The sequence below is a fragment of the Rutilus rutilus genome (genome assembly GCF_951802725.1).
Source record: "Rutilus rutilus genome assembly, chromosome: 12".
NCBI classification, from domain to species: Eukaryota; Metazoa; Chordata; class Actinopteri; order Cypriniformes; family Leuciscidae; genus Rutilus; species Rutilus rutilus.
Genome location: NC_140217.1, coordinates 38,780,308 through 38,797,807, shown reverse-complemented (window position 1 = coordinate 38,797,807; position 17,500 = coordinate 38,780,308). Strand labels below are relative to the sequence as shown.

The window sequence follows — 17,500 nt, the reverse complement described above, 5'->3', positions numbered from 1 at the left end:
ACTGTACATAATGGCACATGCGTCTCTCTACCGCAAATGTACTGCAAATGTTCCAAAGAAAGAGGGAGTCCATTTCTGCTAAAATACAAATTTTGATGTACGCGCTTGCAGTTGGGAACGTGAGTGAGAACAAGCACAAACACACAGTTTAATCAAATCATACGTCATCAATTGAGGCTCACTTCTGCCGAAAATGTTCACATCATCCAAACAAACTGAAGTCTGACATCTTTTTTTTTTTTTATGATTGGAATTGAAACTAGGAATCAGTAAGCAGAATCAGAACTGGAATTTTGTTTTTTGTTTTTGCAAAAATTCAGTTCAATGTTGTAAAGGTAAAAAAAAATTGAAACAAACTTTGTACCATTGTTACATTACATTCCTGCAAAGATGACAGAAAATGTACTCCTGTGGCAAACGTAAGGGTAATTGTGCTTTAAGACCACACATGGAGTAGCGATTGAGTGCAACCTGAATGCACCATTTAGTGAGTAGCGTGAGCTTTAGCATTTTCCGGCGTGTTCTGAAACGTGAACGCCGTTTTCAAATGCATCCAGATTAATGTAGACATATCCTAAGATATCATCTGATGTTCATTTTCAGTGATTCTGAATTTGCATGTCCCACATTCTCAAGGACTCGCTGATGAACATGCATCTCTTTCATCAGCCTTCACCGGCTCATATGTGCGTTTCACTTCAGTGTCCATGCTCATTAGTATGTGATTTTTATGTTTGCGCGTGCAACCTAGATTCTCCAGCGCCCGTGGAAGTGCTATTTTTATCAAGAGCTCAGGAGTCTCATTCTTTTCTTTCTCATCTCTCTTTCTCTCTCTTGCACATAGACATGCTCTGGATCTGCATACTACAAAACTTCTCTCGAAGTGTGAACCGGATTAAAATTGCCAATATATGCTCAGCTATGACAGCAGATCACTAACTGTGGTCAGTGACCTTAAAATTATTATTTGATCAGACTGAAGAATTTTTTTCATCGAAAAATAGCATTTTAATCTCAGAAATGATAACTGGACACCATATGCTGTATTAAACAAGCAATGTGCTGAAGCGTACTACTGTTTTATCTGCATTTATAGTTGTAATGCATCAGGTTGCACATGCTGTTAAGAAAATGGTAAGCAGCACTTGTTTTTATCCCTATAAAGAAAGCAGCATCTACCAGTTTGGATCCATCAGGAAAACCTCTCCCGCCGTTTGTAGAAAACTCTTCTGCCACTTGTTGGAGTTTAGTCCACCAAACAGAGATTTCAGCAACACGATGCATCCATTTAAAGTGCCCCTATTATGCTATTTTAAAGTTTCCTAATGTTGTTTTAGAGTCTCCTACAACAGGTTTACATGCATCAAAGGTTTCATTTCCTCATAATATACATTTGCTCATCACCACATTTTCAATGATTCTCAAACGACTCGTCAGACGAATCAATCTCTCTAAATCCTCCTTTCCGCGAGCTACTCTGCTCTGATTACTCTGCGCGCGAAATAAGTGGCCGGGCAATATGCTAATGTTTCGTCTTGACGTCACAACGAAACGACTTATGACTCGTTCGAAAAACGATTCATTTCATTAGCCGCGTTTCCATTCCCCTTCAAATTGCGCAAATTGAAATTGCGATTTAAAAACACGACCAATGGAAACACGTCAATTTCGCAAAAACTCGCATTTATCGCAAAAAGGTTTTTACGCTCGCATGAGGTGGTTTTTCAGGCAATTCGAAAAAGAAATATTTCGCAAAACTGCAATGGAAACAGTTTTTGCGCATTTGCAGGTCACCTGACGTAGAGGACAACGGTGTGTTTGGACAGAATACGAGACAGAGTTCTTTATTAAATTCATAAAAGACAAAAGAATTACGGGAATAATGGATTCTAAACCTCAAATAAATGCCACAATCAAGACCTCGAAGCAGATATGAGGGAGAAACACTCAGAAACACCTCATATGTACCGCTCACAAGGGTCGTTCCTTACCATTAATGCTTTGAAAACACACATACATCTCCTTCGATTAATAATAATAGCTAGTGCAGTGGCTGGGAAACCTACCAACGTCCGTTGCCATGGTTATGAAGTTTTAGTCGCATAACATCGGTTAATGGAAACGTCATTTCGAAATAGTTTTTTGTCGACATTTAGGAAAAAATCGCAAAAGTTTTGCACAAATCTGTAATGGAAACGCGCCTACTGACTCAGAGTCGACTCTTTCTTTTGAAAGACAATAACTTTATATACGGTGCACTTTCCGATTTAAAACTTTGCAGGATGTTTTCATTCACTTAGAGCTATGTTACACACCACATGAAAGGTCATTTTCAAAAATCCATAATAGGGGCCCTTTAAAAAGCACACAGGTGCTTTCAGACAAAAACACTGAAGCTAATAGCAGCTCGCCTAGATGTCATCCAGCAACAGGTGATGCTAAACATAGAGAAGCTGCTGGGTTTTTAGGAGTACACACTGTGTGTGCTGACATGAACAGTGTTTCCTGATGATGTCTAATAAGCTGACTGAAAGGCCATCTTTCTTTTCTGGTGTCTGTCTAGTTGCTCTAGTGACGTTTTAAGCCTTGTTTTGAAGGATTTGACTGCCTCAAGTATGTTTGAAGGACACAGAATAAGAAAGCACAGATAAAACTGACTATTCAAATTTGTTTGCATTGCTTTATTTTCATGACAATTAAGCACATTTGCTCCCAGTTGTCATTGCAGATGTCCAGATGTTTTACTTTTGAGGCTTTCCTATTATTCTCAGGGCTCTCGTTAGATTATCATAAAATGAAAGTAAAAAAAAAAAGTAAATGCTAGCATGATGTATACATATATATTTCAAATTAAATAATATAATCACTGGTTAAATAATTTAATCACAAATTAAATAATGCAGCCGCTTAAAATTTGATGAAAAGGGGCTTAATTTTCATGAAAATGTCAGTTCAAAACATCTTGATAGTCTTAAAATTAGGCTTTGTTTTTGTTATGCAAAACATAATTCATATAGTAATTAATTAGTTACTTTTTCATTTTAGTTTTATAAAAAAAAATTGCTTTTATTTTTATATTTTCAGTTTTTAATTTAATTACTTTATTTTGTAGTAATTTGGTTTGCCATTCTTATTATGTATTATATTTCTAAATACATAGTTTTAATTTTATTATTAGTTCAGTTACAGTGATTTTAATTCTTCAACTTATTTCAGTTCAGAATTTTTATTTAGGGTACATTTTTCATCTAAAATTTTATTTAATCTTTTTTTTTTTTTTTTTAACAAAATGTTTTTACTAGTTTCCGTTAACGATGATTCCACTTCCTTTGATTTGGGGGTGCATTGGGACATGCTTGAGTGAGATTCACCCTATGTGATATAAAAGGCAACAGGCCAAATTATGTGAAAAGCCACAGTCATCAGAGACACTCAAAGATAATGAAGGCATTAGAGAATCCTTCAAAACGAGGTTAAACCGGCCTCTGAGATGTTCTGCAGGTGAGACTGTGTGTCTTGATGCCTTTCGCCTGTCCTCATCTGGAGCATCTCAATGACTTTCCAAGGAAAATGTGCATGTGTGATTGATCTGCCCGTCTGCACCATCAGGGTGGTGTGAGCGTCACCTCAACATCCGCCTGTGCTTTTTGAATGAGTGTTTACATGCATCATATTTAGAAGTAGCGAGACGCTATCAATGTCATCTGAAATTACCAGCTCATTGCCAGACGCCCATCGCTTGCTTTTCATTGCGTTCGGTCTCTCATGGCAACAGATGGAGAGGAGGAGAGAACGCTGCTTCTTTCATACATCACAGAGATGGAGACTGAAGACATTAGAAATGCAGTAATGAATCATTAAAGGACACAAACAACAGCATAGATCCACTTTCACATAGTCGGCAGGCGCAGAAACACTGACAGGCGGATGACAGACAGCGCTTCGGTTATTTATGGGTTGAGACAGCTGGGAAAGATTCTGTTGAATAATCAGATTATTCATAGGAATATATTAATACATGAATATTAATTGTTTTCACTTGTGTGTGTGTGTGTTGTGTATTCGGTGATGTAGATGTAATTAAATCAACACTTAAATCAGAGACAACGAGAATTGGCCGAACTCAAGGCAGCATGACATGTATCATTCGCAGAGAAGTCAATCCCAGAATGCATTGCTCAAGCTCCAATATGGCGGGCAAAGCAAGAGAAATGTTGATTATAAGTATACCATTATAAGCTTGCGTGTTGCTTGAGATCAGATCTTTGTGCAAACGGAAGATGCACTTTTTCCCCTCCATTTACTGCAGTTCTGTCTGCTGAGCTTGGCTGTATTAAATTCAGTTTCTGATGTGTCATTTGATTATGTAAATTCATCCTCTCCAGGGGCCCAAATATCGCCGGCACTCTGTTGCTGAGTAACAGTGAGGAGACGCATACCTTGAATTAAGATACTTACTGACAAATAAATCATTTGAGCTTGTGTACACTAGCGTTCAAAAGTTTGGGCTCGGTAAGATTTCTTTCTCTTTGTTTGTGGAGAGGGATATTTTTATTTTTTATATTTATATTTATACTAGGATGCATCAAAGTAATCAAAAGTGACAGGTAATATTTTATAATGTTACAAAAGATTTCATATAAATGCTAATTATCATATTAGAATGATTTCTGAAGGATCATGTGACACTGAAGACTGGAGTAATGATGAAAATTCAGCTTCGTCATCACACTATTCTATCATTATTCTATTTGTGTTCACTGTTATTTCCTCTAAATCTTTGGGTTGGTTGTCATGATATCTGTTTCAGTATTATTGGCTCACTCCGCTGAAGGCAGATGGCGTGATTGGCTGGGAAAACTGGTTCAAACAGCCGGTGCCCTGCATCGTCCAATCAGAAGCTGCAACCAGCATGTGATTAGCATATGGAGTTCTGATATGACGAGTGTTTCTGAATTGCCATTGGACTTGTTTTTGTGTGGGTGGAAATGGACCAGATCTCACATGAGTCTCAGTGAAGGAAAAAGAAAACTGCTGAGTGATTATACACTGATTAAAGCCTAATGAACGGCAGCTACTATCAGAAAATTTTTCGCTCTGTCATTTATGTTTCATTCAAGTATCAACTTTGTCTCAAATTAATTTAGAGAAATACAAAAATGAGAGCATTATTGGTATACGGTAAGAGTATAGAGCTATGAATGAATGTGAAGAGCAGCTCGTATCAGTGCCGTATGTTCGCACTTTCTATAAACAATCAGCCACGAGACTTAGTGATTTTAAAATGGTTCAATGGTGTTTTCAGGCAAATAATGATGAGCAGGTTCATCTGAAAACGATTCTTCCACATAGCAATTGAAGTAATCTCTCTCTCTCTCTCTCTCTCTCTCTCTCTCTCTCTCTCTCTCTCTCTCTCTCTCTCTCTCTCTCTCTCTCTCTCTCTCTCTCTCTTTCTCTCTCTCTCTCTCTCTCTCTCTCTCTCTCTCTCTCTCTCTCTCTCTATATATATATATATATATATATATCGATTCAAACACTCATTTTGCTTCTGTCTGTGTGTTCTGTGTCACTTTCTAAAGAAGCATCAGGGTCCTGCTGTTTTCCTCTCAGTCTGACAGCATCAGCTCGTACCCTTTTCTTCCAAAATAGACACATTTGCATTTTTGGAGACAGTTCGGTGCTGATTTAAAGACGGCTTTAATCTCCGGGACGTTTTACAATTGCAGCGCAGCGTAGAGGAGACAGAAGAGGTTTCAAACGAGATCAGATTTATTCTGGTACTTTCAGTTCTACTAAATTGCTTTAATCAAGGTGATCTGACACAACTATCCATCAATACTAAACACCTTCCTCGTTTAGAAGACTATCTATCTATCTATCTATCTATCTATCTATCTATCTATCTATCTATCTATCTATCTATCTATCTATCTATATATCTATAGTCTTTCTGTCTGTCTAACTATCTGTCTATCTATCTATCATCTATAGTCTTTCTGTCTGTCTGTCTATCTATCTATCTATCTATCTATCTATCTGTCTATCTATCTATCATCTATAGTCTTTCTGTCTGCCTGTCTGTCTGTCTGTTTGTCTATCTATCTGTCTATCTATCTATCATCTATAGTCTTTCTGTCTGTCTGTCTGTCTGTCTGTCTGTCTGTCTGTCTATCTATCTATCTATCTATCTATCATCTATAGTCTTTCTGTCTGTCTGTCTGTCTGTCTGTCTGTCTGTCTGTCTGTCTATCTATCTATCTATATGTCTATCTATCTATCATCTATAGTCTTTCTGTCTGTCTGTCTGTCTGTCTATCTATCTATCTATCTGTCTATCTATCTATCTATCTATCTATCTATCTATCTATCTATCTATCTATCTATCATCTATAGTCTTTCTGTCTGTCTGTCTGTCTGTCTGTCTGTCTGTTTGTTTGTCTATCTATCTATCTATCTATCTATCTATCTATCTATCTGTCTGTCTGTCTATCTATCTATAGTCTTTCTGTCTGTCATCTATCTATCTATCTATCCATCCGTCTGTCTGTCTATCATTTTATCTATCTGTCATTCTATCTATCATTTTGTCTTATTCCATAATAATAAACTACAGTTCAGAGATGTTGATTATCCAAGGATTCATCAAACTGAGTCAAACGATTTACTTCTGTGAGTCTTTTTGAATGATTCACTTAACAGAACCAGTTCATAGGAATCATTTGCTCATGAATCAGAATGTTTGTTTGTTTTTACAGGTGAGGACACTATCTCGACTCAATCTTTTCTTGTCATTTTTTTTACACAATCTTCACATCACACCGAATCGTGTCAAAATTTCCGAAACTATGATGCATTGCATCATTTTGTTGTATCAGAATGATATCCTTGTTGGTGTTTGGTGTTGTTGTTATACTGATTAAGCATATTGTTCTTTTCAATCTGTTTTAATGTCAACTAATCATCCGTGCTTTTCTGTCCTTCTGTGTGTTTTATTCTAGACGATGCTCACTGCTATCTCCATGAGTGCCATCGCCACAAACGGCGTAGTGCCAGGTAAGCGAGCTCCTGCTCGAGCTTAACATGTGCATGTGGGTCGCCTTGGAAACAGGAAGCGGTCACCGTAGCAACAACAACTCCGAGCAATGACCAGACAGCAAAATCCTCAAAGCTGTATTTATGTATTCATAACTCGATGAGCGTGGCCTGTCCTAATGACCCCCTTGATCTCATCTCTTGATTGGAGGAGAACAGAGGTGAGGTGAAATTGCCAGGTTTGGTTCCCCATCCGATGTTCATCAGCGATAGGCTGCTATTATCCCTATAGTGCTAAAAGCCTCACGATAAGCATGCTTAATATTTCCCAAGAAACAGGAAGTTGTAATTGTTGGTTGTATTGAGCTATTTTTCCGAGCTGTCAACACCAGAATGCTTTGTTAATATCCTATAATATCGTTTCCTAAGTGGGTTTTTTGTTTGTGATCATGCATCTGTTTTTAACAGCTGGCGGCTCCTACTACATGATCTCTCGTTCTCTGGGCCCTGAGTTTGGTGGAGCGGTGGGAATCTGCTTCTACTTGGGCACCACCTACGCTGGAGCCATGTACATCCTGGGCTGCATCGAGATCCTGCTGGTGTGTTTTATGAGTCTGTGTCTTAAAGAAGACCTATTATGTCCATTTACAAAGTCTTGTTTTTGGGCTAGAACAGATTTTCATGCTTTCATGTTCATTATTTTCCACTGTTGCAGCTCCTCTCTTCCCAGTCTGTCAGTAACGCTCTGTTTAGTTCCTGTCTCCATGAAGCCCCTCCTTCTGAAAAGCACAATGTGCTCTGATTGGTCGGCTGGAGCAGTGCATTGTGATTGGTCAAGCACTTTAAATTTGGGAAATATCCCGCCCCTTACCATAACCGGCAGTTAACACACTACTAACTAACTCAACCAGGCCCCGCCCCTTTATTCTGCGTATGAATTGGGCAGGAATTATTTAAAGGGACAGTTCACCCAAAAATGAATAAGAAAAATTCTGTTATCATTTACTCACCCTCATGTCGTTCCAAACCCGTAAGACTTTCCTTCACTTTCGGAACACAAATGAAGATTTTTTTTGATGAAATCTGATCGATCTTTGTCCCTCCATTGACAGCTACGCAACTACCATTTTGAAGCTTCAAAAAGTTCATAAAGAGATCGTAAAACTAATCCAAATGAATTGAGCGGTTTAGTCCAAATTTTCTGAAGAGACTCGCTTTATATGATGAACAGATTGAATTTAGGCTTTTATTCACATATAAACATTGACCAGCGAACATAAACAGAAGCTCAACCGAACCAGCTTGACGCGCGAGAACAAACCTCATTGGTTCTTGCTGAAGCTCAAACATAACTCATTGGTTCTCATACGTCAAGTGAACATGCTTAAGCTTCCGTTTATCATAACTGATGTGTGAGTTGATGAATGTTTATATGTGAATAAAAGCCTAAATTCAATCTGTTCATCATATAAAGTGATCCAGTCTCTTCAGAAATTTTGGACTAAACCGCTCAATTCATAAAAGGATTAGTTTTACAATCTCTTTATGAACTTTTTGAAGCGTCGAAGTGAGAGTTGCGTAGCTGTGTTGCAAACAGCAACATTACACACTAAAGAAAGTTGAATGTCAAAAAACATTTGAAAGACTTAATATAAAGCATTGTTGTATGGACTACTTTTATGGTGCTGTTTGGAAGCTCGTCCACCGCTCACTATATTCTTTTGTGCAGCCTGGACATTCTGCTAAACGTCTCCTTTTTAACTCCATGAGAGAAATAAAGTCGTATGCATTCGGAATGACATGAGGCACAATTGCATCAGGAAACAATTTTATCATAAGTGACTTTTATTCTTTAAATCAACCAATGAAATACACGCACAGGATTGTGGGAAATCATTGGCAGCGAAAGACCAGATGAAGACATCTTAGTAGTCAAATATTTATTTATTTTATTGGTTGTTGTTAATCACTCTTTCGTTTTATCTCTCTATCTCTCATCCTGCTTTCCCTCCCTCCTCTTCGAGCGAGTAATTAAGTAATTATGCAGACTCTGCGTTTAATTGCTCCGCTGATGAGCGCTAGCCTGTCCTCGGAGCCTCGCTGGCCTCGTGTTTTAGCGCACGTGTTCTCGGCTGCTCGTGGATCTTCTTTCGCATTGCTCGTCGGGGGCTCGAGTCTATCTCGCTTCTGGGTTAATTCTCTCTTCCAGAGGAACATCGGCTTAGCTCCCATTGTCCGTGGAAAATCTTCTCCATGCTTGAGATCCGCGGGTCCACGGCGTGCTGATTCAAGAGTGTTTTATCCAGACTACGGTTCAGAAGGACATAAAGCCGAATAAAGCTGTATTCTGTAACCCGGCAGATATTATTAAAATGAACAGGTCACCATAGAGACTAGCTGAACAACAGTGTGTGTGTGTGTGTATTTCATCAAGCTTATTTGCAGTGCCGTCACTTCCTACATGCAGATAACACAGTCTGTAAAGAGAATCCACAAGGGACACAATCTCTGTTCACAAAAAAAAAAAAAAAAAAAAAAAAAAAATTTTCATTTAATTGTAAAATGAATCACAGATTATTCGGAAACGTGTTTTTTTTTTTTTTTTTTTTTTTTACATAATAACATAAAAACATAATTTTGCGTAATAATTAAATTATTACATAATTATTGGGAATCTGTCAAGATCATGTCCGGGTCATATTTCCTCCCAAAAAATAGTTATTTATGAAATATATTTTATAATTGTATATAATTATATTTTACTTAGATATTTATGCTAATATATATATATATATATATATATATATATATATATATATTCTTGTTTAACTATTTTGTTGTTGATATGGTGTGTATATGTGTGTTTCTAAAACTCTAAATATAATATAATTAACATATTGGTTTAACAAGCAAAGGCTGTTAAACTCCAGTAGTGTCCCTGCATTTATTTAATGGCAAAAAAAATAAATCATATTATGTCATGACAATGGCATATTTTCCCCCTCAAATTGTTTCTGTAAGCAAAATGCAATTAAATACAAATCTTTCTTTTTGGGGGGAGAATAATGACCCGGGCCTGATTTTGAGAGATTTCGTAAAAATCCTCAATAATTACTCATTTTTATCCTTCTTATAAGGATAAACGTATGAAATAGTTTAATGAACAATGCAATATATTGTGCTTAGAGGCGTGAAACAGAGCATATGCACCCAAAAGTTTACGGCTTTAAATATAATTTAGGTCAGGCCTCTAATAAGGACTAATGGCGGGCCATTTGCAGTATTAATTCCATGCTTGACTAGTTCAATTAGCGCTTGTAGAACTGAACTCACGCTAGTCTGTTTTACCGCCTGTGTCGTCGTGAATCTCTCTCATCTCTCTTTCTTTTGTCCCTCTTTGTCTGTTTGCTATTCTTTGAATCTTGTTCTTGTTTAACCTTTTTGATGGGGGATGTGTTTATCATTTGTACACTCATTTTCTGACCTTTAACCTTTATACCAAATATTTGACTGTTCAGTTTCTGTTGTAAACATTAGCCTTATAAAATAAGCTATTAAGTCTTCATCATCGATTTAGTTAGAAAGATAGATGTCAAACATTTTCCATGTGGTTACTGTTATGTTGACTGAAATGAAGATGCTCTGAACCAGTTTTGTTAGGAAAAACTTGAGGAAAAACGATACATGAAATTATTTATAATGGCATACGGCGCATGGCATGGTTCAGATGTTATTAGCTGAAAAATACATGATGTTTCATATTTTGGTGCTTTAGGCTAAAATCCCTAGTAAAACACCCGAGTATCATTTAGAAAATGATGAAGAAAGACCCTTTTTATGGGTAATTTATTCTGAGAGAGGCAGTTTAATGAAACGACGAGGACAGCAGGTCATCCATAAACGTAAGATTAAGAAAATGTAAGATTAAGTCCATAAAGTGAGTAAGGCTGTTTTTATCTGTGAACGTTGACTGGCAGTCCCAAGTATCTGATTCTCTCCTCCTCCTATCTCAGGTGTACATTGTCCCACAAGGGGCGATCTTTAAGATGGAGGGCCTGGAGGGAGCCGAGGCCGAGGCCGCCATGCTGAACAACATGCGTGTTTACGGGACACTAGTGCTGAGCTTCATGGCCCTGGTGGTGTTTGTGGGAGTGAAGTACGTGAACAAGCTGGCGCTCGTCTTCCTCGCCTGTGTCATCTGTTCGATCCTCGCCGTCTACGCTGGAGTGATCAAGACCGCCTTCGAGCCTCCCATCTTCCCGTATGTGATATTACAGTCATATCAGGGCCAAACTTATGCCAGAAACAGCAGTGTTATTCTACTTGTATTATAGTTTTATTCATATTTTGAATTAGCGGTTTTTAATTTTTTTATTAAATGTGATTGTCATTTTATTCGTTTTTAAAAATATATATGTTATTTAGGTTTCATTTTATTTTTATTTCAGTTTTAGTTTTAGTTTTTATTTATTTCCAGTTAATAATTTTAGTGTTTCATCTGTTTTAGTTTATTGCCCAGGCAACATTTTTAAGTTTTAGTTTAAGTTTTTCAACTAATATTTATATTTTAGTTTATTAAAAGAAATGTTTTTAATAGTTAGTTTTTAAGTTAGCAATAATAACCCTGGTGCACTGTAAAAAAAAAAAAAAAAAGTTATAAATTAGGATTATTGGAGTATGTTTTACAAAAAAAAACTTTTTCAGTGTTTCTACTTCAGAATTTCACGTTTGTCTTTCTTTGAATTTTTTTTGTTAAATTTACAAGCAATTTTTTTTTACGATTGAAAAATGTGATTGAACTATGTAATTGATTTCCACAGTGTGTGTGTGCTGGGGAACCGGACTCTGGTTTGGAAAGGCTTCGATGTGTGTGCGAAGGTCATCGAGAGAGAAAACGTCACGGTCACCACCAAACTCTGGCGGCTTTTCTGCGACTCCGAGTTCTTGAACGCGACCTGCGACAGCTATTTCTCCAGTAACAACATCACGGAAATGCAGGGAATCCCAGGAGTTATGAGTGGCACCCTGCGCGGTAAATACACACACAAAATGACATCATCACAACACACTCATGTCATCATAACCGTGCACAAAGAACGGCACACAGTATTGATACAAATACTTTAGCTAAAAAAAAAGAAAGTTTTTAAGAAAGTCTAAGTTAACACTTGTTCAAAACAATCACTTTAGCAAAGTTTGTACTACTTTATGTTTATTCTGATAAATAAAAGAATTAATTTAGTATAATTAATATACTGTAATAAACAATATACTGTCATTAAAATATGTTTATATAAAAATATATTTTAAAAATACAGAAACAAAATATTATTATTAATTAATTATAAAAAGTAAAGATTCTGAAAGTATTGAAGGATATTCCATAATAATTGTATATAGGTTTACAGTAGTGACCATAAATTATATTTTATTATATACGATTAATACCATATTTTTAAATATAACTGTTTTGTTTTAAATATGGTGATTATCTGTAAGGTATCTGTAAGGCGGACACCCAACTTCATATATGATATTTTCCATCTGAATCTAACCATGTCATGTCAACAAACGGGAAAGTCATCCGGCTGTTTATTATCATGTTAATTATTGTGCCGTTCGTCCCGACAGCCCGGCGTATTTTACCCCAAATACCTTACTTTTATATATTCTTCTGTTGTTGAAAAACTGTTGCTTTATTTACCTTGAACAAAACTGAAAATCATTAAGAAGACCTTTGTCTCAAAATATGCTTAATCATTTTAGTGATTCTCATTTGCTACTTTTGCTAATTGTAAAAAACATCAAATATAAGATCAAATTAGCACAGAATCAACTTATATATTTATATTATATTATATTTATATCACAGTTTCCACAAAAACATGACAGCTCAACTGTTTTCAACTTTTAACACATAATCATAAATGTTTCTTGAGCAGCAAATCATCATATCAGAATGATTTCTGAAGGATCATGTGACACTGAAGACTGGAGTAATGATGCTGAAAATACAGCTTTGATCACAGGAATAAATTACATTTCAAATATATTCACATAGAAAACAGCTATTTTAAATTGTAATAATATTTTACAGTATTCTTTACTGTGATTTTTTGATCAAATAAATGCAGCAGAAGACACTTCTTTCAAAAACATTCAAAACTCTTACCATCCCAGAGCTTTTGAACGCTAGTGTTCCTACAGAAGATAGGATATTAAATGAAGGATATTAAAGGGGTCATATAATGACACAACCATCATAAAATGATAAAAATCTTTAAAATTTTTTATCTCCTTATATGTTTTCCCCCATCTCAAATCAAGCCGTTCGACCGTGTGACGTCACACTGTCGGACGCCCCTCCCACGATTGTTGATTGACAGCAGCGTTTCAACACAGACCCGACCTCGCTCGTGAGCGAGCTGTCAATCATAGTCCGCGCGTCATTGTTGATACGCTGGAGCACTGTCTATGAGCAGAATGGCGTCTAAGCGCTTGTGGTGTTCTGTTCTTGGGTGTAATAAGGAACACAACAGTCATTTTGATGTTTCTAAATCCGAACCGCTGAAGACGCAGTGGCTGAGTTTGTTTTCGAAGGGAATATTCCCCACGATCAACGTCAATGCTTTCATGTTTGCGCGAATCATTTCTCTCCAGACTGCTTTATAAACGAGAACATTGAAAAAGGTATTAGCTTCTGTCTGAGTATGTGTTGTTTATGTGCCTAATGACTGTCATAGTCTCACAGACTGCTTATTTTTTAAACAGATCAGTAAAATGTTAGTGCTTCATCTCTGACAGTTGTACCTAACACTGCATAGATAACGTTACGCATCACTGACAAGCCTACATTTACCGAAAAAAAAGTTTTTCACGACCATTAGTTGTAACATCAATCTGTCAATGAACTAACGTATACATCAGTAAACACATAGCGTTCGTACCTCACTACTCTACCCTGCCAGTACACACAAAGATAGATCAAAGTGACATTACGTTAACCAACCATTCAGAAACGTCCTGTTTTACGACTCCGGTTCAAACTGATACGGTTGCACAGTGTCCTCAGAGACTCCCGCTGCCACTCTCCAAAATATACCCTCAACTGTTGTCAAGGCAACACTCCACGTATGTTGTGTCAAAACGCCCCACAGAACAGAGGGGGCGGGGTGAGCAAAGCTCATTATCATTTAAAGACACATGCACTTAAACGGCGTGCTGAAAACAGCTGTTTTTGACCAGGTAAAATGAGTGTTTTCTTACAATACTAATGAGAATTTTTAATTAAAGTATATTACAGACTTTTAATTTAGACCCTAAAGAATCATATTAGCTTGTACAAAAATGGCATTACATGACCCCTTTAAAATAAAATAAACTACAGTGTATGCTAACCATCACTATTATTATTGCTGATATCCAGGGTTAGTGATTTGAACAAGCCCCTAATATACTAATGTTGAAAAAAAGATCTCATATTCTCTCTCTTTGTTTTGCTTTCTCCTTTTTTTCATCCAGATAACCTGTTTGGGAATTATATGGATAAGGGTCAGTTCATTGAGAAGGTGGGAATAACGGCTGTGGTGGAACCCGATTCCATTCCGACCAACACTAACCGGTACGTGCTGGCGGACGTCACCTCCTTCTTTACCATGCTGGTGGGCATCTACTTCCCCTCCGTGACAGGTTAGTCTTCTCCACAGCCGGATCTCATCCGTCATTTATGATTATGAAAATTAACCTTGTAGATCTGAATTTGCAAGAATGTCCGGCAACACTTTCCAATAAGGTTCCACTGGTTAACATTAGTTAACTGCATGAGTTAAACATGAACTAACAATGAAAAATACTTCTGAAGCATTTATTAAAGGTGCTCTAAGCGATGTTGGGTGATTGGGTGAAGTATTGTCAAACAAAATGTAGGCTAGCTTTTCCCTGTTCTTTGTTATTTGTTCATCGGAACATCGTCTCTTTCGTCGTGTGTCGGCCATATCAAAATTCTCAAGAATATACCATTTTAACGTTAGTCGTTGTTAGGACATCTCTCCTCTAGCTAACTTCCCTCTTCATGCTTCTCTCTCCTCCACCCCCCACATCCCCCCTTCATGTGCACGCGCACTAACCCCCCAACCCCCACCCCCAAATCATTCTTGTCGGTTATTGGCAGGAACACTGTTTGTTATGTTTCGTGGTCCAGGCTGGGCCAGTTTGTTTTTGTTGCCGTTTGTGGAGCCTGGGCTGTCTACAGAGACCGCGTTTGTTTACAGTGTGTTCAGGGGACAGGCAGCTAGCGGATAGTGAGGAGATGTTTGCTGGATGTGACAAAGAATGTTTTGGCCTAAAAAATGCGTGACATCACTTAGAGCACCTTTAATCTTAATTCATATTAATTTCAACATTTACTAATACATTATTAAAATCAAAAGTTGGATCTGTTAATATCATTTAATGAACCTGTGCTAACTTGAACTGACAATGAACAGTTGTTTTTTTTATTAACTAACATTAACAAAGATTAATAAATACTGTAACAAATGTATTGCTCATTGTTTCTTAATGCATTAACAAATGTTAACTAATAATTGTGCCTTATTGTAAAGTTTTACTGTAATATGAAAAGTCAAAGTTTGGATTTGCTACATTTTAGAATAAAAGTCGAATCATCAAAATAACACAAATAGGAGTATGGGGAATTACTGTGTATAGTAAGCAAAACATTGTACTGTAAGATCTGCCTTGTTTTGAACAGGTATCATGGCTGGATCAAACCGATCTGGTGATTTGCAGGATGCCCAGAAGTCCATTCCCATCGGCACCATCCTGGCCATCACCACCACCTCCATCATCTGTATCTTCTCATACATCAACACACACATATACAGAGCTCCACCTGGTGGACACAGTCTGATATCACACCCTCCTGCAGAGCAGTTTATGAGACACTGTCCGGCCCCAAAAAAGTCGCTGTATGGATTTAAATAGGCAAATGCTTAAAGTCCCCCTGTAGTCAATAATTGTATCCCTTAAAACTCATCTTAGATCACCCAAATTACATATTTAAATGTTTTTTCCTTGAAAAAAATGTCTTCATGCCTTAAAATATCTTGAATGTAACTCGACACCCTTGCCTCATTTAGTATTCGTGGTTCTATGAATATGCAAATGCGCCTCGCCTCCACTCACTCACTCAGCTCAGAGATCCACTGGTTGACGATCACACGTTGATCTGATTGGTTACAAGGTAGTTTGTGACGTCAGAAACACCAGCGATTTCAAAGCGTGTTTTTGAGACTGTCTTTGGTTCGCTGCAGTTTTAAGGAGAAAATACTCAGCAATGGTGTCGACTTATGAATTTACACATGGTTTGTCTTAAAGCATATTAAAAACACCACATAGACATATAAACAACATTAAAAGCTGGACTTTCACCACAGAGGGACTTTAAGAGTCTATGATTGGCTTATTATTGCAGTGATTATTATGTTTTGTTTGGTAACAGTTTTTCTAACCATATTTTATGGAGTGTGTAGCTTTTCATTACTTAAACAATCATGTAGGAAGACACATCATGACCATAATCCAGGATGACAATGTCAAAGTTCATCAAATATTTATGCACCTCTTGATGGAAATAAATGTTGTGATGTTATTTCCATCAAGAGGTCCATAATCTTTTAGTCAAGATCTTGTATTGTCAATGCAAGAGTCCAGCACTCTGTAAAGTCTCCTCCAGCACATCCCAAAGACTTTCAATGAATTTAAGGTCTGGACTCATTCATGTGTGAAAATGATTCTTCATGCTCCTCCCAACCATTCTTTCACAGTTTGAGTCTGTTGAATCTTGACATTGTCCTCCTGGAATATGGCCATGATGTGTTTAAAAACACACAAAACAAGCTGATAAGAGTTCATATTTGTCCAAAACACAAATCTTCTCCGGATGTTCTTTAACCGAAGTATCCAGACATGTCCAGCGTGGTGCTGTTCGGCTCCTGCATCGAGGGAACGGTGCTGAGGGATAAGTATGTCATTCACACTCTGCTTAACTTATAAATATGTCATGTGATTTAGTGCAGGTGAAGATACAGGGTAAGATTGTGCAATGCTCTTAAAAGGCGGCTGATCAAAAATGCAGGAAAATCGGTAATATTATGAAATATTATTTTGATTTAAAATGTTTTCTATGTGAGTATCTAGAAAAATGTAATTTATTCCTGTGATCAGAATCCTTACTCCAGTCTTCAGTGTCACATGATCCTTCAGAAATCATTCTGATATGATGATTTGCTGCTCAAGAAACATTTCTGATTGTTGTGGAAACGCTGATACATTTTTTATGGATTCTTTGATGAACAGGATGTTCGAAAGAACAGCATTTATTTAAAAATAGAATCTTTTGTAACATTATAAATGTCACTGTTGATCAACTGAATTGCTGACTGTATCTCAGGTTTGGTGAGGCCGT

General features: G+C 37.1%; 1 protein-coding gene across 6 annotated transcripts in view; it reads left to right on the top strand.

The window, feature by feature from the left end:
* The window catches only part of slc12a5a (solute carrier family 12 member 5a), a 156,910-nt gene that overhangs the window by 123,233 nt on the left and 16,177 nt on the right, over positions 1-17,500 (top strand). For all 6 annotated transcript variants that reach the window (XR_014629450.1, XR_014629451.1, XM_084426432.1 and 3 more), the window contains 8 exons: positions 6,999-7,053; positions 7,501-7,631; positions 11,046-11,293; positions 11,853-12,064; positions 14,554-14,721; positions 15,785-15,883; positions 17,000-17,057; positions 17,486-17,500. The exon at positions 17,486-17,500 is cut by the window's right edge and continues 160 nt beyond it. Coding sequence is in view for 4 of the 6 variants with exons in the window: in XM_084426432.1 (XP_084282558.1) it covers positions 6,999-7,053; positions 7,501-7,631; positions 11,046-11,293; positions 11,853-12,064; positions 14,554-14,721; positions 15,785-15,883; positions 17,000-17,057; positions 17,486-17,500 (986 nt within the window). In the remaining 2 variants the exon portion in view is untranslated. The remainder of the gene's footprint in view (positions 1-6,998; positions 7,054-7,500; positions 7,632-11,045; positions 11,294-11,852; positions 12,065-14,553; positions 14,722-15,784; positions 15,884-16,999; positions 17,058-17,485) is intronic.